This window comes from Lathamus discolor, chromosome 5, assembly GCF_037157495.1.
Source record: "Lathamus discolor isolate bLatDis1 chromosome 5, bLatDis1.hap1, whole genome shotgun sequence".
NCBI classification, from domain to species: Eukaryota; Metazoa; Chordata; class Aves; order Psittaciformes; family Psittacidae; genus Lathamus; species Lathamus discolor.
The window spans coordinates 86,188,043-86,212,440 of NC_088888.1; the positions used below are offsets into that span (position 1 = coordinate 86,188,043).

The following is a 24,398-nucleotide window of genomic DNA, read 5'->3' on the forward strand; positions in this document are numbered from 1 at the left end:
ATAGTTTTGTCAGATACCTGAGCCACATGAGTCCTGAGCATGCTGTCATTCTGTTTCACTTTAAAATACTGAATCAGTAGTGGCAAACTTGTTCTTGATGTACTTTTAAGGAATGGGGTTTTAAAAAAAAAATTTCTTGTTTTCTTTCCACTGTAAATACAGTCTGCTTTCTGTTAGAGTTCTACACCTCTGGAGTTGAAGTCACAGTAAGAAAGTGGTCTTTTGGTTTCAGTTGTGCATTTGTCAGAATGATGCTGAGACTGACTCTACAAAGGACTCTTAAATCTTTAGCGTGCTCTGATCGTGCCGAGTACTGCTTGGTCATGTGTAATCCAAATGCATATGTGGATTATCTCTTGAAGAAGCTGAGGAAGTTGTTAGAGCGTAAATAGACTTTTCAAAATTGTACAGTCCACATATCTCATAATTTTTCCTATTTATTTTCTTGATTTTTCACTTTGCTTTATTGTTTTTCATTTAAAAACATTCAGAAGGGCAAAAATGTGGTTTGTGCTTTCTCCTCCATCTCTGAAGATAACCACAGAGAAAGGAGAGACCCGTAAACTTGCTCTCTAGATAACTCTAGGTTATACAAAGACCATATACAGGCATATGAATGTCTGTAAATGTATTGAAGAGCTCTCTTCTTTCACAATGCTCTCAGTTCCTTAATAAAGTATAAGATCAGTTAAAACCAGTGCAGCCCTGGTTGGAGGGAGAGATTTAAACCAGTTTGGATTTTGCAAATTCTGGGCTACTCTCACTCTAGGTTACCCTGCATCCACCCAGCAGTTGTTGGTTTCCTGACAGCATCAGGCATGACCACTACATTACGGCTGTCAGAAGCCCTTTTGTATAAAGTTGAGTGCATTGGTTAATTTTCCTTTAATGAACTTAAAGGACTTTTCAGCCACCTAAGGATCTTCTCTGGAAAGAGCAAATTTCCTTGACAACCAGTAACTGCAGTTGTTTAAACCAAATTTGGACAAAACAGTCGCTGAACTAGAAGCTCAAATTTCCATGCTTCTAGGTAACACATGCACATTTAATCTCTCACCTGTGCCTCTAACCATTTTTATTTCCTATTGCTGGAAAATTTTTCTCCACTTCTTTCTGAGCAAAGTTAAACAAAATGCCTGAGGCATCAGCTATAATAAAGCCTTGTGGGATTCCAAAGTGCATGTATTTATTCAAGTAACTCCTCTAACATGTTTTCTTCAAATTCTATTTAGAGAAATAACATCTGGTTCTTGAAAATAATTTATTCATGCTTCCTGTCAACTCATTTAATGTATCTTTTGTCACCTGATAAAGTAAGTAGGAAATTGATGCATGGAATATTTGAACATATTTTATGACATTAGGGAATTTCAACCAGAAAAGATAGTAGGATTTTCCTTGTATTAGTCAGGCTGAATATGTTTGTTCCAGAAAAAACAGATGGAAAGCTTGTGGATGGTCTATTAATACCTTGGGAAAATTCTTGAGTAACAAGTTCTTCTTCAGTAATAACTATCCCTATTACATTGCCAACATCGATAATTTATTAATTTATCTGCCACATAAATAGTGTCAGCTCTGGAAAATGGGGTGTATTGCTACATTTTATGTCCTTGAATTGTTATTTATTTTTATTCAGGACATGCTCTTCTCTTTTAATCTTACATGCCTTAGTGTTCAGATAAAGTTCTTAAGCTTTTCCTGGATTGCATCTCAGAGTTTTCTTCTTGCAGTGTATTGATTTCATGTAGTTGTCTTCTGTAGTTTTAAAACTGAAATACGTTAAACATGGCCTAGCAATGAAAGTGCAGGAAAGGAAGCCAGGACAACTCTGGGGTTTATTTCTCCCTTTTCTGCAGATGTATGCCTGATCCTTAATTATGCTAAATAGATTTTCTGATTTGCCATCTCCAGCGTATGTTTGCAGGTTAACATGGATATAGACACATCCGAGTAAAAAAAAAAAAAAAAAAAAAAGCAAAAGCTATTCTGTCCACACAGTATTTCTACTTTATGTAAGGTAAATGAATGAGGGACATTTGTGATGAACATTTATCATGTTTGTAATCCAAGGGCTGGTGTGTGCATAAACTGGAAGTGATCTAGTGTGGAGCTGTTACAGGGTGGGCTCCCAGCGTATTACATAGCTTGAAGCGCAAAGCAACACTGACATGGCAATGAGAAAAGAGCCAGAAATCCCCTAATTGCATTTCTCACCCCTTCCCATTGTCCCTCCCCAAACTTGTGCTTGTTTTTCTGTATTGATTCATGTACTAGTAAGGAGCACAGAACAGGACCTGAGGAGAAGAAAATAATAATTTCACAATGGTTTTTGCAAAAGGAAGGTATCATTCAAAGAATACAGAAAAGACCACATAATGAAGACATCTGTATTTCAGAAGTGAGGAGGTCAATAGATAACTTGAGAACTGATTTAAAACAGCCAAATTGAATTAAGCCTTACAGAGAAATGAGAATGAATAAAACATTATTTTGTTATGTAAATAAAAAGAGAACAAGTGAAGAAGCAGGTCTGATGTGCAAGTGCATTCAGGCATTCTTAATGTAATCAAGGTTTGTTTCCAAACCAAATAAATATTTTCTTATGCTTGCTGTAACAAAGCTGGTGCTGAACATAGGTCACATGCAAATGATTCATGGGAATATGCTGTCTCTTAGGGTATGAGTGGAAGCAGACCTCAGAAACTTCATGGAACTGAATAGTTCCTAACATTTAGGACTATACAGAAGGTGATTGGTTTTTTCTGTATGAAAGCAAAGATTAAATAACAATAAGAACAGTAGTTTTTGAAAATACTATCAATTAGAATCATTGCCAAAATCCTCTGAGAAGTTAGATTTCCAAGGCTTATTTAATTGTTTGACTTTCTGTGTTATTACACTTTTCTTTTATGCTGTGTCTTAAGTACATTCTTATAGCTGATCTTTTTTCGGAGTGTACCTCTTATTTTATGTGTGGAACAAAGAAAACTAAATATGGCTTTATCACCATGTTTCCATGAGAAGAGTCCAAGGGACTATTGTGGCAATGCTCTAGCTTTTTGCATGTGTCAAAGTGTCAAGCTATTGGGTTCTTGAATGAACAATTCAATCCTGAAGATTCTGCAGAAGTTGCAAAGGTGTGGCCCCCAAGTTAACTGCTCCAATAAACCTCTATGAAATTTGCTAAAGCAGTCAAAGCGTGGCAGCTTTGAGGGACACACAGTCAGAAAAAAGGAAGAGAATTATGAAATGCCACATATGCTTTTGCTGGTTTTGGGAACCCTACATGGAAACTAAGGAACTCTTGTGTCACTTTCAATTATAGCTAAGGGCATATTAAGGATATGTTAAAGATTAGATGACACAGACAGGGTTTTGAGTTGCAGAATTCTTTCTCTCGGGAGTATTTCATGGCAGCGCTGTGCTTTTTTTCCTGTATGTTTTTTTCCATTGCACAGTAGCCCTTCCTTAGGCCACAGAAGGTCTAAATAATCCACTGTGCTGTATCAGAGCTACAGCCTGCATTGCGATATGATGAGACGTTATGTTTCCTGGTCTACTTATTTCACTATGGTAATATAATGCTAATACTAATCATACTATTACACTATACTGATGACATTACTCCTCTAGATTAGTACAGAAATGTCATTGTCTTTTTCACAAATAAATAGGGTTTGATGGGACCAGAAGGCTCATTTGGTCTACCTGGAGCTCCTGGGCCTAAGGTAACTGTTTGTATTAATTTGCTTGTGATTTGATGAATGACTGCTTTAGAGATGACAAAACATCAGGATTTTGCAGCTCATTTTTTTGCATATTAAATATTGGTGATTTGCTGTATGATTTCCCTGTATTACCATATATGATCAGTCTCAAGACAGCTTAATATAGCTCAATATATGGTGCCTGTCATCCCATGAGGTTTGGAACAATTGCAGAAATAGTCATGAGACATCGTTTCAGTTTTGAGTCCTGGAAAATGTTCTGCAGTCTTGGGAGCCAGATAATTCTCAGTATACATCAGAACTTTCTGCCTATGTTACATTTATTTATATTTTAATTGTGTTAAAAAATGTTATGTGCTGCTTTTTCCACCCAAGGAGCCAAATTTATTTCAGATGTAACTTTTTTGATTGCACTGCAGCTACAGCAAGAATTAATTTGACCCATGTTCTCAGAAACCGAAAGAGATACTAGAAATTCAGATCTGTTAGTGTAACCTTTTAATTTGCTCCAAGATGAGTTTTGGTCAGTAAGCACCAAATTTTATGTCCTAGAGAAAATTTAGGAATCTAGAATCCATTTCCTGAATTTTGTATTTACATTTAGCTCAATTTCCACACATGCGTAATTTTATATCCAAAAGTACATATTTATTTAAAATTGTATACTGAAGCTAACATTTCTCAAAGTGGTCAATGTTTGCTATTGTCAAGAAGATTGAATACCTATGAAATGACTAAAATTAATTAGCTTCATTTTCATTTGTGAAGGATGTTTTTGCTTTGTATCTCTCATTCAGAATACAGTTTGATTCTCTCTGAATCATTCTTAATAACCTCATTCTTAAGCAAAAGCATTATGAAGTAATCAATAATTTTTAGATTTTAATGAAAATCCTTGTCCTGAGTATATTCCTAATTCCATAGGCCAAAACATAAATACGTATTTTGGCTCAGACAGGTCTGAGGTTTCTCAGAGTTTTATTAAATAAGATGGTGGAAATGTGATGTCAATACACGAACATGGTATGACTGGGCAAGGGAAATTAGGCAAGTAGAGAAGGAACAGGTGAGCAGAGGCTGGCAGACCACATTTTGTCATCCGCATCTCATCTTTCCTGTGAGAAAGTTGAAACTTCAGGTTTAATGCAAGGGAGCATAACTTTAGCCTTTCAGTCACTACCTGTGCCTATTTTCAAGAGCAAATTTCCCAGCAGTGTCTGGTTTTGTTTGCTAGTCATACCACACGTGACAAAACGCATGGATATATCAGCCACACTCTTATATTGTTATATAGGGTGATAAAGGAGAACCTGGAATGCAGGGGAAACCAGGATCACCAGGAGCCAAGGTAAATATGAATCTGTAAGTACTGTAGTTAAAGAAGGGATTAATTTACTTCTCTATTATATACTGATTTTCCATGATTTTCCATGTTTTTCCATGATCAGTTACAGGCATTTTATTTCAATATAAAGCAGTATTTAAAATAAAATTGCATCAGAATCCATTTGATTCTTACTAATTTTATACTAGATTTTAGGCAATGTAAGTCAGCTGTTCGTGAAGTTCAAACCTGCAAACATTGCCATTTCTTCAGATAGTTTTATTTGTGTAATTTTGAAAAATCAATATTAACTGTGTTAAAAGGCAATTAAAAAAGACAGATACTGGAAACTGGAGCTTAGAGTTAGGAGTCCTTTTTGTGGCTTCTCTGTATTCAACATCCCTTCATGAATTCTTCAGACATTTCAATCGCCCTCAGTTACAAAATTTCAAAATATCGTAGCCAAAGTATGTACTGTATTGAGAATACATGAAATATATGTTTTTACAGAGCACATCACTGACACAGTTACTGTATTATTCAGGGAGAACTAGGAATACCAGGGGCTCCAGGTGAACCAGGCTACCCAGGTATTCCTGGTACCCAGGGTATAAAGGTAAGGTTTCTTTCCGGTTTTACATTAATTTCATGTTTTATTGGAAGTGATTTTCTTACAAGTGATCATCATTAAAGGAACTCCTTTTCCTAAATACGCCGTTATTATTAGAGAATAGTTGGTATATTTTGGAAGGCCCATTCTGTGGGAAAAGTTATTTTTCATAGAGAGTGGCCTAAATGAAGAATCTGTTAACATAAAATGCTATGACATGGGTATTAATGAAATTTCCATTATGAATTATAGTACCTAATAGTATGATCCATGGTTCTATATTTACTTTTATATCTTCTAGCAAGTGCCACGTCTCTAAAGTCTATTGTACAGTCTTTTGTGGAGCCTTCCATAAGAACTGGAGCAAAATATAATTTTTTTTTTTTTTCTGATGAAAAAGATATTTTTTCTTTGGCATGTCATGTGTAACTTCTGCATTCAATGGGCTTATAATAAGTATTACAGAAATTATTTATACTCAGTTCTGTATGGGTGAAGGCAAGCATATGTAGTGTTATCTTTCAGATGAAATTTAACCCATCAGCAATACTGCTCCTCTTCCGTGCCTACATCCTTTTCACTCCCATACACTGAGTGGATAAAATCATGCTGGATTTTCCACCTCATTATGTTGTATTTTTGTAATTTGAACTTGGTATATGAGTGTCCACTTTTCTTTTTCATAGTTCTGTGACAGATTCCCTTCTTAGTATAACTTTCTGTACTTTTCTCAGTGTTTGTGTACATGGGGACAAACTGATTTGTTTTCACTAGTATAAATAAAAGCTATTAGATGCATCTCTTGTATTTACTATGTTAAAACACAGACTACATATCTCTGAGATGGATCAAGTTACAATGGAGACTTCTAATATTTTACAGGGGGACAAAGGAAACCAAGGTGAAAATGGTATGCAGGTACTCAACTTTGTTTCTAACGAAACCATCTGGCAATACTCGTATTACAAGTCTGAGGTGTTCATTGAGGAGCTTTTTTTTTTAAGGCTAAGCTCCACAGAAGGTTTGCTTGAGCAGTAGCAACTGCCTACCTGCTGTATTCTAATGAGTTACCTTGTTATCTAAAAGTCATGGAAATACCTAAAACAAACAAAAAAATAATCGTGTTACAATCCAGATCTTAATTTGGCTCCTCTGTGTTCAGAGTAGAAATTTTATCCTTCTGCAATTTCTGGTCTGAACTCTTAAAGAGTAACTTTTCAGATTGATTTGGCCTGGTTTAGGATGAGATTTTAGATTTTAACCTGTTTGTGTTATTTTTGATAGTTTAATTATGTCTCCCAGATAAATGTGTATTTTAAGAACATGTGCTTCTTTCGTGAAGGGACTGAAAGGAGAAAAGGGAAGACAAGGAAATCCAGGCTTACAGGTACTGTTCTAATAGCAGTCCTCGTTCAAGAGAGCTGTGATTCATATTTGTTTCTTAAGGTTATTTCCATCAACAAGGATACGTCTTTGCATCAGGTGATATGTAGTTATGTATAAAGTGATTACATAGTTGTATAAATTTCCTCTTAAATAACCTTAATATGTTTAAAATAAACCCAACACAGAGAAGATGGAACCATACTTTTTTCAGCTGTGCACAGTGGAAGGATGAGAGGAAATGGGCACAAGTGGGAAAGCAGGAAATCCCAGCTTGATATACAGGAGAAGCATTTTGCTTTTGGAGAAAGCTGCTTACAGTGGCTGTGACAAAACCTGTCTGGACAGGGTGTTGAGCAGCCTGCTGTGGCTGGATCTGTTCTGAAAAAGAAGTTGAACCCGTGGAGGTCTCCCTTCCAGCCTACATGCTTCTGTGGTTCTGGGATGTATATTGAGAAACAGACCAGAAGTACATTTTTCTGGATTATTTTATGAAGTCCTTAAACATTGAAAATTTTCATGAAGCTATAAATATAAAATGCAGATAACAGCACGAAGTGGCTTCTGTGGCAAGGCTGTAAGAGTGATGTTTGGGTTGTTAAGATTTTACATGTACCATGCTACTCTTCCATGTAGTTGATTACCTCCTAGACTATACTGGGAGCATTATTGACATCTTCTGCACTCATAAATTACAGATGTTTCCTGTTTCAGCTGAAAATCAGTGAGATCCAGTTGTTTCTCTTTAACTCTGGGCCAATGTATTCTAATTGTGTCATAGTTGGCTATCTTGTTACACAACAGCAAATAACTGTTAGTATTTATAAATACTTGTTAACTCCATCGTCTATGTCATGTCTAAACAAAGAAGTATTTGTCAGAGGTACATATCTAAAATGAGACTTGGAAGGAAGTCATGGTTGCTTTTTTCAGAATTACAACATGGATACAGCTTCCTGTCTAGCCAGAAGGAGCTGGTTCCACTGAGGCATGGGCAGGAGATCCATGCTGTATGTTAGCCTAATTTTATCACTCTCAGGGGTATGTAAGTTGACAGGAATCCAGTAGTAAAGCTGAGCAGATACTTTTTTAAGAAATAGTTTAAACTAAAAGGCTAGTCACTGATTTTAACCAAATGTAATGTCCAACTCTAACATTTTACAAATCAAACTTTGTTTTATCATTTTTGCAAATAATGGAGAAATTTTTCATATATTTATTATTCTAATCATAGCATAAAACAAAGTGAAAGAAAACATTAAATTTTTTTTTAGATAAAATGATGAAACTGAATTGCTTTCCTTTTTTTTTTTTTTCTGGAGAAAGCTGAAAAAATAATACATGCTTGGTCTAAAATTGTTTCCCATGCTTATCTGGTTTGGTCCGCAACCAAAAAAAACAGTCATTCAAATACTTCTGGTAGACAGCACTAGGTCTTTCCAAGGTTTCTCAGACCTTCAGGACTTCTCAAAGGTGCATTCCCTTGTCCATAACAGTATATCAGAAAAGTGAAAAAGCCTGCAATGAACTACCGTCTTACCATGGAACTTAATCAATAACACCATTGAACCATGTGGCAGAAATGACACTGAAATCATTTGCCAACATGCAAAATCTGGCTTTCAAACTGGGTTTGCATTTCAAATGCATTGAACTTGATTTCTGCCAAGTGAGATGGTATTAAACAGGTAAACTCAAGTGTTTCCTTTTGGTAGAATACAATTTTATTTATTTTGTCTATATGTCTATATAGTGTCTATGTGTTTATAATATGTATGATATATTCCCAAATTATCCTTTTGGTATATGATATTGAAAGTATTATTAAAGTGTTAATTTACCACGGTATACATTTTCCATCCTTCCATACAGTTGCTTTTTTTTTGTATGAATAGCAATCACAGAATCTTTAAAAATTGACTTTTGTGATTACTTCTTGAAAACAAAAGACAAAAATACTGTCTTTTTTATTTCAAGTAATTTGGCTCAACTTTTTTTTTTTTTCCTATTAATTCCTAAAGGGACTAGAAGGATTGAGTGGAGAACAAGGAGAGGTAAGTATTTTGTAATGACAAGTATAGTATTACAAAATTATTCCATTTCTTTGCAGTTTATGTGTAAATCTGTAAAATGTATGTTCCCAATCCTATTTCCATACTATAGAACTAGCCTTTTTAAGTATCAGAAATCATAGTAATAATAATTACTTCTGAAAAATCATTTTAATACTACTAATTCTTATAATAAATAAATAATAATTCTTACTCTATGCTAAGATACAATGATGCCATGGTATTTACTTATCAGGCCTATAAAATGAGTTTATACTTTTATAAAATATGTTGTCTTTTGTTGGACTCTGACTCCTCAAAGAAAAGTTTCTTCGCTCTGTAATTCTCAGCACTTACTGAGTGCTTTTCTTTTCTTTCTTTTTTATATTTTTTTGCTAATAGCAATGGTCAAAAAACAGTGCCACACATGGGATGTGGCTGAGTGTTACAAGACCAAGGTATACTCTAGAAAATGTTCCATCAGCAGTTTAATTTGCTTTTTGGCAAGTTCTGCAGGCAGTTGTGCTGATGATTCCAGCATTTTGTCCTGCTGTTTCTATACTGGTTTCTTGCCTGTAATGTTTTTCTACAGTTGGTGCCACTTTCACAATATTTCACTGGTTCTTAATGCTTTCTAGGCCTTTTAATATTTAGTCCAAATAAATCAGCTTGGAAGTCAGATGTCTTTTATGTAAACATAGTCCGGAGCTGTAAAAGTAATTAAAATTAAAGCAAACAACTTCTGGCTACAAGAACAGCATGATTTTCAGATCCCAGCACATATAGTCTCTAGTATAGCCCTAGATAGCTGCATCTGCTCCATATGTTTATCTCTGAGCCTTGCTGACTTTGTTAAATGAAAAAAACATTTCTAATGATGTAATAGAAAAGAACAAGTACAAATCTACATGGTGTAACTAAGAGTATAAATTCTATGACTACATCACTCAAAGGGACTGTATCCAGGAAATAAAATACGTATACATCCTTGGAAAAAGTAAATTCTGAGGTAGTGTAGAACTTCTGAAGTGGGAAGAGGGTATGGATTGCTCTTCAGTTCATGCATGCCATCTTACTGGTAGAACATCTTTCCAGCACTACTCTTAGTCCCTTGACTGACATCTGTCACATTTTGTATAATTTCTCTTTTTTTCTTAAGAGTTAAAAATACTTGCCTTACTTTAGTGCCTGTCTGTCTGCATCCGACTGAGTAATCCAATACCGAATTTGAAGCTTGCAACCCTGTCATGTGGACAGCCCTGAGCATTGTTACTCATTCAGATCAAGCCAGAAAGCTTTGGATTTTTCCTGATGTAAATAATTTTGATAAGTACTATACAGAATGATACAAAATAGTATAAATACCACAACTTAAAAATCAGTGTAAGTTTATGGAGACTGCCTGAGTGCTTCTTAAATTTGCATTATTTGCTTCAATAAGTTTTGCCATATTGCTGCCTTATTTCCATAATTCCATCTTTGATGGTCGGAAAGGGTGAAAGAAAATTTTGAAGCAACTGTTAACATTATGCGGAAGCTGTGCAAAAATGGAAAGAAAAAACACAACAGTGAGCAAACATAGTATGCTAACTTTAGTCTTGATCCTGTACCAAATTGCATTGTACTGATGGTTTGTTGGCTCCAGCACAGAGAGGAGTTCCACTTGAACTATTGCAATAGCTAATTCCATGCATAGAAAAACCATTACTTTGATGAAGATAATAAAAATATTTTCCAATTGTATTTTAACCTTTACCAGTGAAGCAAATGGTCTACAGTTGGTATTAGTCGTATGTATATGTAAGTACCCTAACTAAAATAAAACCTGCTTTTTTCCTTTGTCTTATATGCTAATAACATGGGGTAAAAGTCTTGATTATTACAGGAAGTCTGCCAAGAACTTCAGTGATGCCAGAATTTCAATTCTAATTTTCCAACCTTCTAAGGATGTTAACATACTAACAAATTATCTAATTCTCAAAAAAATGAATAAAGCCTTTCTTTCTATATGTTAATTAAGAAGACTATTTTAGTTTTTATTAATTATTAAGTAAAATGGGTCCTTAAAGTAAAAAACAAACAAACAAGCAAAAGCTGGTTTATTTCTAGTTATATTTGGTAAATAATTTTATCAGACGCAGTTATTAAAAAGCTGAAAACTTCCATAAATTTAAGTCAGATAATCTCATCAGTATCAAGTTAATTTTCAGTGACAACTTATATTAATTTCATGAGGATAATCAATGAAGATTCTCTCAGAATTTGTGTGCTTGGTGCTACCTAGCTTCCCCATGGTCTGTGAAGATATGATTGGCTTTTCATTGGTTTCCATTCTAGAAGGGTGAGAAAGGAGATCCAGGCATTCGAGGCATCAACGGTCAAAAAGGAGAATCTGGTCTGCCAGGTTTGGTTGGACCTCCTGGTCTCAGAGGTCAGCCGGGAGATAGAGGACCCGCGGGACCACCTGGATCAGATGGAAAACCTGTATGTATAGGACCTCAGACTCGTCATTTTGGGTGTCTTAAAGCCCCCAAACAAATGCATACTGTCTTTTTTAACTGTTCTCTGTTTAATTCAGGCACGAGAATTTTCAGAAGAATTTATTCGACAGGTGTGCTCAGATGTGCTGAGAAGTAAGTTTGAAAGCCTCTTTTCTTCCCTTGTTTAAAGTGCTAAAGAAGTTTTCTGATAATTATGATACAAATATAATTATAATAAATAAATATACATTTAAGGCCACGAGGATGATCAGAGGGCTGGAGCATCTCCCATATGAAGACAAGCCAAAAAAATTGGGGCTGTTCAGCCTGGAGAAGAGAAGGCTGCGTGGAGACCTCATAGCAGCTTTCCAGTTTCAAAAGAGGCCTACAAGGATGACGGAGACGGACTCTTCATTAGGGACTGTAGTGATAGGACAAGGGGTAACGGGTTGAAACTTAAACAGGGGAAGTTTAGATTGGATGTAAGGAAGAATTTCTTTACTGTGAGGATGGTGAGGCACTGGAGCAGGTTGCCCAAGAAAGTTGCGAATCATAGAATCCTAGAATAGTTAGGGTTGGAAAGGACCTTAAGATCATCTAATGCTCAATCCCTGGCAGTGTTCAAGGCCAGGTTGGACAGAGCGTCTTGCAACATGGTCTAGTGTGAGGCGTTCCTGCCCATGGCAAGTGTGTTGGAAGTAGATGATCTTAAGATCCTGTCCAGCCCTAACTATTCTAGGATTCTATAAAGATACTTTCTTGAAAGTAAAATTGACATTGCTGATTGATAGTTTTTCTACAGGTGTGGAAATGTATTCCACAGGTTCCATACTTTACCATCTTGTTTCCTAAAGTTATCATATTCTCTAAAGAGAAGAAGCTGGTCTTGTATGAGTGACTAGGGGGAAATATTTTTATATCTTATTGTTCCAACACTCTAAGCAATTTTTTTGTTTTAATTCTTCCAGCCCAGTTGCCTGCCATCCTCCAGAGTGGAAGGCTGCAAAACTGTAACCACTGTCAGTCTCAAAGCACTTCCCAAGGACTTCCAGGACCACCAGGTCCAAGAGGCCCTGAAGGTCCAAGAGGGTTTCCTGGTTTACCAGGAAATGATGGCATTCCAGGGCTGATGGGCATCCCGGGTCGCCCTGGGGCTCGTGGGACAAGAGGTACTGTGTGCATGTGTCATTGTGCTAATGGCCTTTATGACTTTGTTTTCTGCTTTGAGTTTTCGCATGGGATTAGTGCAGGGTGATCTAAGAGAAGAGGTGGGTTGGTATCACAAAGTATAACTGAGTACATGGTGCAGTGTGAATGTTTCACCTCTTACAAAGAATGTATGTCAGAAGAAGATAAAATACAAGAATGCAATGAGATAGCTAGTGTTCAGTTCTGCTATAGTCAAACTTTGTTTTGGTCATTTTAGAGAGTTCTTAGTCTCACATAAATATTTTTAACTGCATTTAGATTATTTTGTATAGATCAAATGGATTTCAACATTTCCATGTTTTCTGGTTTCTTCCAAATGTCTGTTTCTGCTGTTTTAAAGAACAGTATTTATTCTCTGGCTATTCACTATCTGCTACCCTATAGGCTTGTTTTTGGCATGCAACAAACTTTATGCTCACTCTGGTTTCCTGGGGTTTTCTCCTTTTGCTCTTTTTATTTGACAAAGACTTTTACCCCTTCCTTCATGCTCTTCTTAAATATTCTGATTTCTTTTTAGGAAAGCTAACATTTACACTTTCAGGTAAATCATCCACCTGAGCATTCCAGCTGATTTCTGTGATGTATTTGCAGACTTTAAGCATGCATATATACTCTGCAACTAGACCAAGAGACTTCATGAAGTCCGTAACTTGGTAACTGGTCCCAGCATCACCTCTGTTTCCTATGGTATCAAAATAATCAGGAAAACTGTATGAAATACACCTAACTAGTAATGTGCCAAGGTTGGCAGGCAAATGGTTGGTAAATATTTGGTTTCTTTGTGACTTATTAACTATGACCTAGCACATCAAATTAATTTTGGATGTAATGATGATTTTTCTGCAGTGCTTTTATAAGTTCATCTGCAATAGGAGAATGTGCAGATATCCTCTGGAGCTGGCACTTACAGCTCTGGCTCTTCTGTTAGAGTTGGGAAAAGAGATATCTGTTTCTATGAAGAAACTTTTTTTTTTTTGCCATTGTAAGAGAGTACATATTTTGCCCCTCTCAGTGTTTCTTTGGTGGAGATTTAATTCTACCATATGTTGTAAAGATGATTGTCTATATATTCCACCTTCTACAGGAACTGTGGTGAACACCTTAAACTTCCTTCATAGAACTTCTCAAAAACTTTGCCAATGAAAAGGCAATGACAGGAAATTTCTTAATTGCCCTTCATCTATTCCCTCAACTCATAGTGGCTGTGTGTGTAACAGGTGCTAAATCACCTCTTAATTCAGTAGAAATGAAGATAATTTAGAGCCCAGTTATGATGTGCAGGTTACAAAGAAATGCTTATTTTACATCCCACTTTTTGCTTTTGAATTATTACGTCTTTTTATTTAAGACGTATTACAAAATGCTGACTTCAATTCATTGGATGAAAATATTCTTAGTGTGCAAAGATCGTAACATTGTAGAATCATAGAATAGTTAGGGTTGGAAAGGACCTTAAGATCATTTACTTCCAACCCCCCTGCCATGGGCAGGGATACCTCACACTAAACCATACCACCCAAGGCTCTGTCCAACCCAGGCTTGAACACCGCCAGGGATGGAGCATTCACAACCTCCCTGGGCAACCCATTCCAGTGCCTCACCACCCTTACAGTAAAGAATTTCTTCCTTATATCCAATCTAAATTTCCCCTGTTTAAGTTTTAGCCTGTTACCCCTTGTCCTGTCACTACAGTCCCTAATGAACAGTCCATCCCCAGTATCCCTATAGTCGCCCTTCAGACACTGGAAGGCTGCTATTAGATCTCCAAGCAGCCTTCTCTTCTCCAGGCTGAACAGCCCCAACTTCCTCAGCCTATCTTCATACGGCAGGTGCTCCAGTCACCTGATCATCCTTGTTGCCCTCCTCTGGACTTGTTCCAACAGTTCCACTCCATTTTTATGTTCAGGACACCAGAACTGCACACATTACTTCAAGTGAAGTCTCACAAGAGCAGAGTAGAGGGGCAGGATCACCTCCTTCGACCTGCTGGTCACGCTCCTTTTGATGCAGCCCAGGATATGGTTTGCTTTCTGGGCTGCGAGTGCACACTGAAGCTGGCTCATGTTCATTTTCTCATCGACCAACACCCCCAAGTCCTTCTTTGCAGGGCCGCTCTGAATCTCTTCTTTGCCCAGTCTGTAGCTGTGCCTGGGATTGCTCCGACCCAGGTGTAGGACCTTGCACTTGTCATGGTTGAACTTCATAAGGTTGGCATCAGCCACCTCACAAGCGTGTCAAGGTCCCTCTGGATGGCATCCCTTCCCTCCAGCGTATCAACCGAACCACACAGCTTGGTATCATTGGCAAACTTGCTGAAGGCGCACTCAATCCCACTGTCCATGTCAGCGACAAAGATGTTAAACAAGACCGGTCCCAACACTGATCCCTGAGGGTCACCACTTGTTACTGGTCTCCAGCTGGACATTGAGCCAGTGACCAAAACTCTTTGAGTGCGGCCATCCAGCCAGTTCTTTGTCCACCAAGTGGTCCACCTGTCAAATTGATGTCTCTCCAATTTAGAGACAAGGATGTTGTGTGGGACAGTGTCGAATGCTTTGCACAAGTCCAGGTAGATGACATCAACTGCTCTACCCCTGTCCATCAGTTCTGTAGCCCCATCATAGAAGGCCACCAAATTGGTCAGGCAGGATTTCCCCTTAGTGAAGCCATGCTGGCTGTCACCAAGCACCTTGTTGTTTTTCATGTACCTTAGCATGCCTTCCAGGAGAATCTGCCCCAAGATTTTGCCAGGCACAGAGGTGAGACTGACTGGTCTGTAGTTCTCTGGGTCATCCATTTTCCCCTTCTTGAAAATGGGGTTATATTTCCCTTTTTCCAGTTGTTGGGAACTTCACCTGACTGCCATGATTTTTCAAATATGATGGATATACATGTATTTGCCAATTCACAGGACTGCCAGGGAAAAATGGTGCAAAAGGAAATCAAGGAATTGGGGCTCCTGGGATCCAAGGCCCCCCAGGACCTCCAGGTGAGGCATTGATGGTTCAGATGTGCAGATTCAGTGCATGTTGAAAATTAAAAAAAAAAAAAAAAAAGTTGTTTTGAAAAAGTGTTGGTATAATTTTTTTTTAAAAAGGGGATAGTTATTACACATCTTAATTACCATATATGTTTTATGGCTAATTTCTGTCTCTTACATGCCCTTTAAATTGTCATAAAACACATTATTTAATATAAGATAGGTCTAGTAGAGATTGGTATCCAAGACTGCTGTTTCTTCATAGATGGATCTTGAAGCCAGCCACTGTTTGAAAACTGAGCCCTGATATAATCATGTGACTTGTAAACATTGCTTAGTGAAGGAAAATGTTCTTTCTAACCGCATAGTGTATTTCTAACTGTTCTAGCGCATTTCTAAATGTTCTTTCTAACAACAATTGCGTACTCATGCAAAATGCAAAGTTGAGCTTTTGGAAGAGATATTAGGGCCTGATCCAAAGGCAGAGAAATGAATAGAAATAGGAGGACACTGCTTAATGCCGTGGTGGTTCCCAATTATATGATCAAGTATAACAGTGTGCTAAAGTAGATGTTTATATTTCCTTTTAAAACCTATTTTTATTTAAAGTGTTTTCCATGTGCTTTAAGAAAAAAAGTCTTAATAAGGTATCATGTGGTTTATGTAAATATATAAGCAATTTGTGACAAGAAGTGTCTTTTTTAGAAAATGAAGTTTTCTTTATCTATACACTTCGCAAAGTGCTGGGGGGTTTTGGGTCCATGGTTGCTCTTGTTTTCATTTTAATATAAATACTGTATAATGTAGTTTTTTATTGCATGTGTGTCATTAAGGTCCTGAAGGTCCACCAGGTATGAGTAAGGAAGGACGTCCTGGAGAGCGTGGGCAGCCCGGTAAAGATGGCGATCGTGGCAGTCCAGGAATTCCAGGACCAGTTGGACCCCCTGGAATGTGTGACCCATCACTGTGTTTTAGTGTAATTGTGGGGAGAGATCCATTCAGAAAGGGACCGAATTATTAATTTGTGGTACAATAATTTAGAGGAATAGGTATGGTGCTTGTCTTTTATGGTCTTTCAAGTCTCAGGAAGGTGACCAGCAATAATCCCAAAAGCCAGAACAAAAGTACTTCAGACATTATTAACATTAAAAATAAGGATCCCAAAGGTTATGCAATCCTTTAGAAAAGGAACTCAAAGAATTTTTTACAACTTGCATCAACTATATCTCTATTGGTTTTAAAGAGATCACCAGTTTTAATACAAGTAAAATTCACTATAGTATTTGATATTTAGTATTTAAGTCATACTGTTATGTCCCGTCATACTCCTGTTACCACTGAAGTCCTTTGCAAAATTGCTGGAGACACCACTGGGAGCAGGATTAGGCCTTAATTGGTATTGGTCAGGTATAAATTACTGTGAAATTTTTCACATGCAGCCAACATAAACAATATTTAAAAGAATGTGGCTGGCTTTGACTTCGTGTGTGTGTGAATCTTATTGGCTTGTGTACATTTCATATGTCATAGCTCAGTGTTCTGTGAGCAAAAGCATATATCAGAGTTTTATAAATTAAGATAAATATTTGGACTTATTATGGAAGCAATATCACCTATTTGCCATGCAACTCTGCTTTAAAACCAAGGTGAAGTGCAAGGGTAAAACTACTGGTTCAGTAGGGCCAAGTTTTGATTGAAAATGGTACTGTCAGCTGCAAAAGGTGAAAAAGGTTTCATGTGGGTGATTCAATTTATATGAAAATAGCATTAAAAAATAATAACTCGCCCCCCCAAACCTGTTATAGCTGACTTGTAGCTATGATTTGACCGAGATAAATATTTAAAATGCTTGCATAACCCCGATGTAACGGTTCTGTGTAATTAAGTTATATACCCTTTGCTGTTTCTCCCCAAGGACTGCAGTTGCCAAACCGGAGAAGCAGGTTTACAAGAAAGGTCTAACTGCTGGCTGATGCAGTGTTTGTTATGCTGATTCTTTTTGCATTTTAAACGAGCTATGTGTAATTTTCATTGTATGCTTTGCTAATGAGGTGTATTGCTTGCTTTTACATAAAGAGCAAAGGCACAATTCCCATGAGAATTTAAAATCTGTTTCTTAAATTAAGGCAGAGTTTTGTATTGATCTTAACCGACGCTTTATAAGTGGCTTTTTCTAATGTGTTGTTTTTCTGTTGTCTTGCTATCAGAGATTGGTAATATGCTTGACATTCAAGGTAAAATAAAATTTTATGAAGAACTGATGGTAGTTTGATGAGCAGTTGAAAGAGTTGCCTGTGTCCTGTGTCACAGAAAAGAGTGATGCCTTGCATCCCTCCACCGTGCATCTTTCCACCTTACAGCTGTGGGTTTTTTGCCCAGTGTCCTTCCATTTCCTCTGGAGAAAACACCCTGGGAGCAGCACCTTCCTGCTTCGTTCATATGAACAAGCATTGATTGAATTTGTGGAAGAAAAAATCTAGGAACCTCTTATTTTGCTGTGTTCACTCTCACACTGTTTATTTTTTGGGAGCTGGAAGTGAAACACGTTGCAAGGTCAGGAAAGTATCAGGATTCCAACATGTTTGTAGAACTTTTTGAAGCTGTTCACACTGCATGTTAATTTAAATCCACATTAAGATGCCTTTTCCAGTAAGATGTATCATGTGACTGGCAAGCCTGGGAGGCAAGCTTTTTTTTTTTTTTTTCCTGAAAAAAAGAGCAAGTCAGAACTGCAGTAAATAAAAACTGAAAACCAGGACTCCTTCATGTAGAAAATAACAGGGTGTTTTTACTGTTCTGATTCCAAACTAATTCCTGTGTTCTGATCTTGCTTTCTTTTGATTCAGTCTTTGTTAGCATGGGCAAGCTCACTACAGAAGACAGTGTTGTTGATCTAAAAACCTATTCTCGAACCAATCCACTTTTTATCTGTGCCAGTATTTCCCTTTGAATACCTTTCATCTGCCTTATTTTTTTATTAATTTTATTGTTCCCTTAATTGTATCTTCATGGAATCACAGAATTATAGAATACCAGTTTGGAAGGGAACTCAATGATCATGTGGTTCAAACTATTTAGACAAAACTGTGGTCTAGACAAAATGGCCCAGCACCCTGTCCAGCTGAATCTTAAAAGTGTAGGGGAATCCATCATTTCCCTGGGGAGATTACTCCAAAGGCTGATTGTTCTCATTGTGAAAAATTTTCCTCTTCTGTCCAACTGGAATCTCTGTAGGAGCAATGTGCTCATTACCCCTCATCTTTTCCGTGTGATTCCTTGTAAAATGGAGTCTTCATCTTTGTCACCACCCTTAAAAATGTGGTGTACACTTGATCCTACCTTCCAGATCACTTATTAAGATAATAACCAGTGTTGGGCCCATTATCGATCCCTGGGGGACCCCACTAGTGACAGGTTGCCAGTTTGAAAAGGAGCTGGAACCTGTGGTTTAGATTATTGCTCCTTATCAGATTTTATCAATTCAGAATTTAGCTGATTTCTCAATCATTTTATTTTTTTACTTTGTTTGATATAGTGGGATTATAGAGTAAATGTATGTGATGAGACCATGTCTTAATTGGATTCTTTAGTTGAGCATGTGAGTATTTTTCCCAGATATTCAACTAATTCTAAAGAGGTTAAGCAAATGGTATAAACTTGAGTATTATCTGAGTAATGACCCACAGGAGAAAGGCCCTTATTTACTATTCATGAAAACTATATCTAGCTCTTGTGGGTGTTGATCGGAAGCTGCCAATAAAAAAAAAAACAAACAACACCATGAAACATGTCACCATTTAATTACCAGATATTGTCTGGAAACAGTTATGACAGACTCTGACATTTACTTACTCATCTGATGATAAGGCTTTAAAACTGGATCTTGGGCTTGTTTTTAAGCTAGAGGGCAAAATGTAAAAAGAATTTCTGGACTTATTTTTAGTAGCATCTTGCTGTCCAACCTTTAGTTAAAAAATACACTGCCTGGTTGGTCTGATGCTTGTTGGTGTTGGTAGAGGAACTACACTAAGTTTTAATATGGCTTCAACTCATTATATCTGTGTGTTTGTTAAATGGATTTAAAACTTACCATTTAACTATGCTCACTGATTACTATTGCCTCTTAGATACTGAGGCATGTACTTGGACATAAAGGTACAGCATCGCAAACTACTACTGTAAGAACTCAGTTTGTTAATGAAAGATTACTGGTGTATGGAGCTCAGCCATTTGCACCTTTGAGAATCATGATCTTCTTGAGGAATTTTGAAGTAAATACATAGGGAGTGATGTGTCTTTATACACATATATATAATTTAGTAAAGGCCAGATGTCACAGATGGCTTCCACGTGTGAAGGTTTATTTGGTGAATATATATATATATATATATATATATACATGTATATATGGTGTGTGTGTGTGTATGTGTATATGTATACACATATACACATGTAAATGTTCTCAGTTCTTCATCAGTTTAACTGAAAGATACAATAGTCTTCCAATTAAAAAAGAAAAAATAAAATTTAGTTGTCTTGTAAGAAGAACTGAATTATCACAGTCCTGCTACTGCTTCAGAGCCAAGGTGTTGGTGTCAGTGTCAGCTTCAGGTGTAGACAGCATATTTCAGGGTTGGTTGGCCTCTTAGAGGAGGAGCTGAGAGAATCAGTGGCTGTGCATCTTTCAGAACTAGAGAATCTCATTTCACAGAAAACTCAAGATGCGTTAATTCCTCAAGGTGTGTGAAATTCCTTATCAGTGCATCTGACTGTCCATTTTTACAATGGGAAAATCATTACAATGTGATTCCTGAGTTTTTCTTAACGAGCAGCTTCCCCCTCCCCGTATTTGCACATTTTGCATAACGTGCTTTTTTGGTAACAAAGAAATATTTTGGTGATGATCCAGTATACTGTATTATTCTGTGTTATTCTTCTGTTTTTTAGCAAAAGACGCAAGCATTAAATGATAGTCTCCCAGAAATGGGTCTGGCTAGTCAGCTAGCTCTCCAGAAGGTATATTGGACAGGTTGGAGGTTCCTTGGTTATCTGCCATAGACTTGAAGAAATATTTAAGTGCTTTGTATTGGTTTTCTGACGCTTTTTTGATGAATTTCCTCTTGTCACTGGTAAAAGTACATAGTATTCTTCCACTTAAGGAAAAGGTAGGTGAGAATTCATCAAAAAATTTAGCCACGTGACTGTTATGGCATTGTATGTCCATAATGCCTGCAAAAAGTATCTTTCCAATGTTGTAACCTCGTAAACTCCAGAGAGTGTTCCATTTGTTGTTTTTTAGGTTTTCCTTTTTTTTTAAGCATGAAAAAAATCAATGGTATCTCTATGACATTGAAATTACATATGAACTGTGATGCAAATAAGGCAATAATGCCTAGAAACTGTGTCTTGAAAAAACTCTCTTGAGCTGTTGAAAAATATAATGCTAGCTGAGAGAGGAAGGGGAAAATAAAAAGCTCTCTTCTAACTGGAACATGACTCTTCAAGGTATGTGAAGCTCTTATTGACATGGGAGTGTATGCTACCTTTAATATAGACAAGAGGGAGCCTGAAGAAAGAACTGGCTTAAGCAGTACAGTAGCCTGGGTAGTAAATGAAGGAGAACGAAAAGGTCATTCACTTTATTCCTGTATTCGAATATAATACATTTTGAATGAACTGTGTTTCTCCCTGTCCTCAGAGAAAATTATGAGAAATTACCCTATGGGTATAACACCCCCTTGATATGAAGTGACAGACCTCCCAGAAGTGAAAGCTCAAGGCAAATGTGTCAGTGCCTAGCACCAGGGATCTCCAGCAGCTGGGACCAAAGTTGTGGATGAGAATTCAAGAGATCATAACAACTGTTCCAGCCTGATACTATCTAACTCCTACTTCGGAAATTGATAGGCAAATGAAAGCACTTAACAGTCTTTGTGTTATGGAAGTTTAAAGAAATATTTTTTATATACATAGTAAATCCTTTTACAATGCTTCTTAGAAAAAACTCCAAACCTAGAGCTGAGGAAAAAGAATCTGGCTTTGTGTTTTGTGGTCACATAAATCTTGTACTGAATATCCAAAGCCATCTGTGCTGGGTTCATTTGCCTTCTAAAGGAAGGGGCTGAACTGGCATTCATAAAATCCTCCATGCTTTCTTTTTTGCCCCTGCACCAGAGCATCTCTTACACCCAGGAATCCAGCAGCCATCAGCTTTCTCACAGGCAGTTCATTCTTACTCAAGCTAAGGGAAACACACAGAATTCAGTATTCATTTACCGTATTCACTGAAACAGATTGCTGCAAAACTGTGAATCAAACCTTTTGTCCACACGCGTGTTTGTTGGAATGGCTGCCATATACTAGTTGAGCTGATACACTGGCAGTTACTGGTGGTACCCACAAAGTACCAAAAGTAAATAGCTATTAAAAGTTACTATTAATGCTCCTTTGACAGGTAGATATAGTAGGTAATAAGTAGGAAAACTCACTTGTTTGGTGGGTAAACTCAAGCAGGGTCTGCCATGGGAAGGTAAATTTTATAAAGCTCACCATAGAAATAGATCAATATCATATTTCCTTACAATGACACCATTGCCTTAAGGATGCCTTCGCATTATGTGAATATTGACAAAGGCTTGAGAAGCCTTGGGATAATACTTTGATAGTAACTTACTAGTGTATCACTATGACAGGTTGAGAAGTTGACAGCATAGTCCCGACCACTGTAACATCAGTTATTAAAAACCGGATGAAGAGGGAATGTGATAATGGCTGTGGACATTCTGGTGACTCCTAGAGGGGAGACTCCAGCTCCTGACTGTCATGAGCTGAGCTCTTGCTGAGCCTGCACATGATAAGAATCATGAGAAAATAATTCCGAGCAGGCTTGGGGGTGTTGCTGCTGAATGTACTACAGCTGAACTAAGTTCCCAGCTGTAATGGAAAAGGGTGAAAGCATTAAAGTGGAAAATAGGAATTAGAACTAAGTGTTTTGGGATGTTAAAAGTTTCTGACAACAAAGAATGGCTCTGTGGCAGGACTACACATGGAGAATTTTGATGCATATTCAGCTTATGACAGGTTTGCCTTCAATAAGTGTTCCATTTGCAGAAGAGTTAGTTTTCAGCTAAGTTGATAGCAAACTATTCGGCCTTACAGATCACTTGAGAAAATGGATAACAGCTAATAAATAGTGGCTATCTTTCTCCTTGTGGACTTTGTATGAATATTTTATATGCATATATTACATATGTAGCTGGAACAGTGTAGGCTCTCTATCTCTGGGAGTGCTGTGCAGCCATCTAGCCAGGAACAAAATACCTGCTGTAGAAATGTATGTTCTGCTGCCCAGAGTCAGCTGGAGAAAAAAATAGGCAAAACCTTCTTGTCTCTTCTCCTAGTTATATATGGTATAGGAAGGTGATTAGAGAAGCAACATTGATGTTATAAAAGAGAAAATAACTGCTACCTAGCTAATTTCTTTTGGAGATTAACTCTTAGCCTTTAAGCAGAGTAGAAGGCAAGAAGGACAATGTTAAAACTAGAGAGGCAAATTCCATCAAAATTATGAATTTTATGCCGTTAATAGTCACAGTATGAAGTCCAAGAAAATGGATGTATGCTTTGCATTTTGGGATGGATGTTTTTTTTTTCTTTTTACCATTTAAAGGCTAAGTTATATCTATATGGTGATCTCCTGCAAAGTGCAGTCCATGGAAGTTTCATGATTTTATTGGCTTCTTCTCTCTTTCCTTCTGCTCTCCTCTCCCACATCACCCATGGCCTATCTACTTAGGCACACACATGTAAATTGTCCATTCACAGGGTCCCTACAGTATATTCTCTAATTTCTTTCATGTGATAGATACTTTATTTGTTCTGGGTTTTTTTCCCTCTTCATGCAAATTACTTTTTTTTAAATTTCACTTTAATTTTCTTTTTTTAAATTACATTTCAGCTTTCTTTAACCTGTGTCACAATGTACTGAGTGTGTGTATCTTTATCCACGTCTTCCTTCTACTTCGGTCTCTCCTGCCATTCTTACAATGTTCTTGTAAATAGGAGGTGCAAAAGCCAAGTATTTCCTTGGGTCTTGAGGTATAAAGCGAGTTACTGGAAGAGGCACAGGCTGTGGCCTGGCTGTCGAGAGCATTGTACATATACCATTACCACTATGTTATCATCCTCCCTGTGACTTACCTGGTTGCTGAGTTGTGTGAGAGGGAGTGGACTGCTTGCAAGAGGTGCAGGTAACTGATCTGCTAGCAGAAGGGCTCAACATATCCAGTGTTGTCTTTAGCTGTGTGGTGGGAAGGAGCTCTGAGATATCAACAGGGGAAACCTTCACCTTTCTGGGAGCACTGCTCTTTTCTACTTTGCAGAAAGTAGAAAAGTTACCAGAGGTGGGAGAATCTGGTAGTAAAAACAGTTACTCTCAGGAATAAACTTCTTGCCTGTTTGAATTCTGTTTTCTACAATGTAGATATAGCAAATACAGCTCAAAACCTTTATTTATATCCCTTCCTGCTTAAAAATTGAAGCTGAATGTTGTTTTTTTTATTTTATTAAACAAGCTAGAATTGGATAGAGCTGTAACTAGGTGCACATTAATGAATTGCAATATATTTATG

At 37.2% G+C, this 24,398-nt stretch overlaps 1 protein-coding gene across 1 annotated transcript in view; it reads left to right on the plus strand.

Moving 5' to 3' along the window:
• COL21A1 (collagen type XXI alpha 1 chain) overlaps positions 1–18,027 on the plus strand; it is a 100,188-nt gene extending 82,161 nt beyond the window's left edge. The window contains exons 20-30 of the mRNA XM_065681486.1: positions 3,678–3,731; positions 5,026–5,079; positions 5,600–5,671; positions 6,548–6,583; positions 7,008–7,052; positions 9,070–9,102; positions 11,437–11,583; positions 11,678–11,732; positions 12,548–12,748; positions 15,700–15,777; positions 16,602–18,027. Coding sequence (XP_065537558.1) covers positions 3,678–3,731; positions 5,026–5,079; positions 5,600–5,671; positions 6,548–6,583; positions 7,008–7,052; positions 9,070–9,102; positions 11,437–11,583; positions 11,678–11,732; positions 12,548–12,748; positions 15,700–15,777; positions 16,602–16,789 — 963 coding nt within the window. The 3' untranslated portion in view covers positions 16,790–18,027. The remainder of the gene's footprint in view (positions 1–3,677; positions 3,732–5,025; positions 5,080–5,599; positions 5,672–6,547; positions 6,584–7,007; positions 7,053–9,069; positions 9,103–11,436; positions 11,584–11,677; positions 11,733–12,547; positions 12,749–15,699; positions 15,778–16,601) is intronic.
• Positions 18,028–24,398: the final 6,371 nt, after the last annotated feature.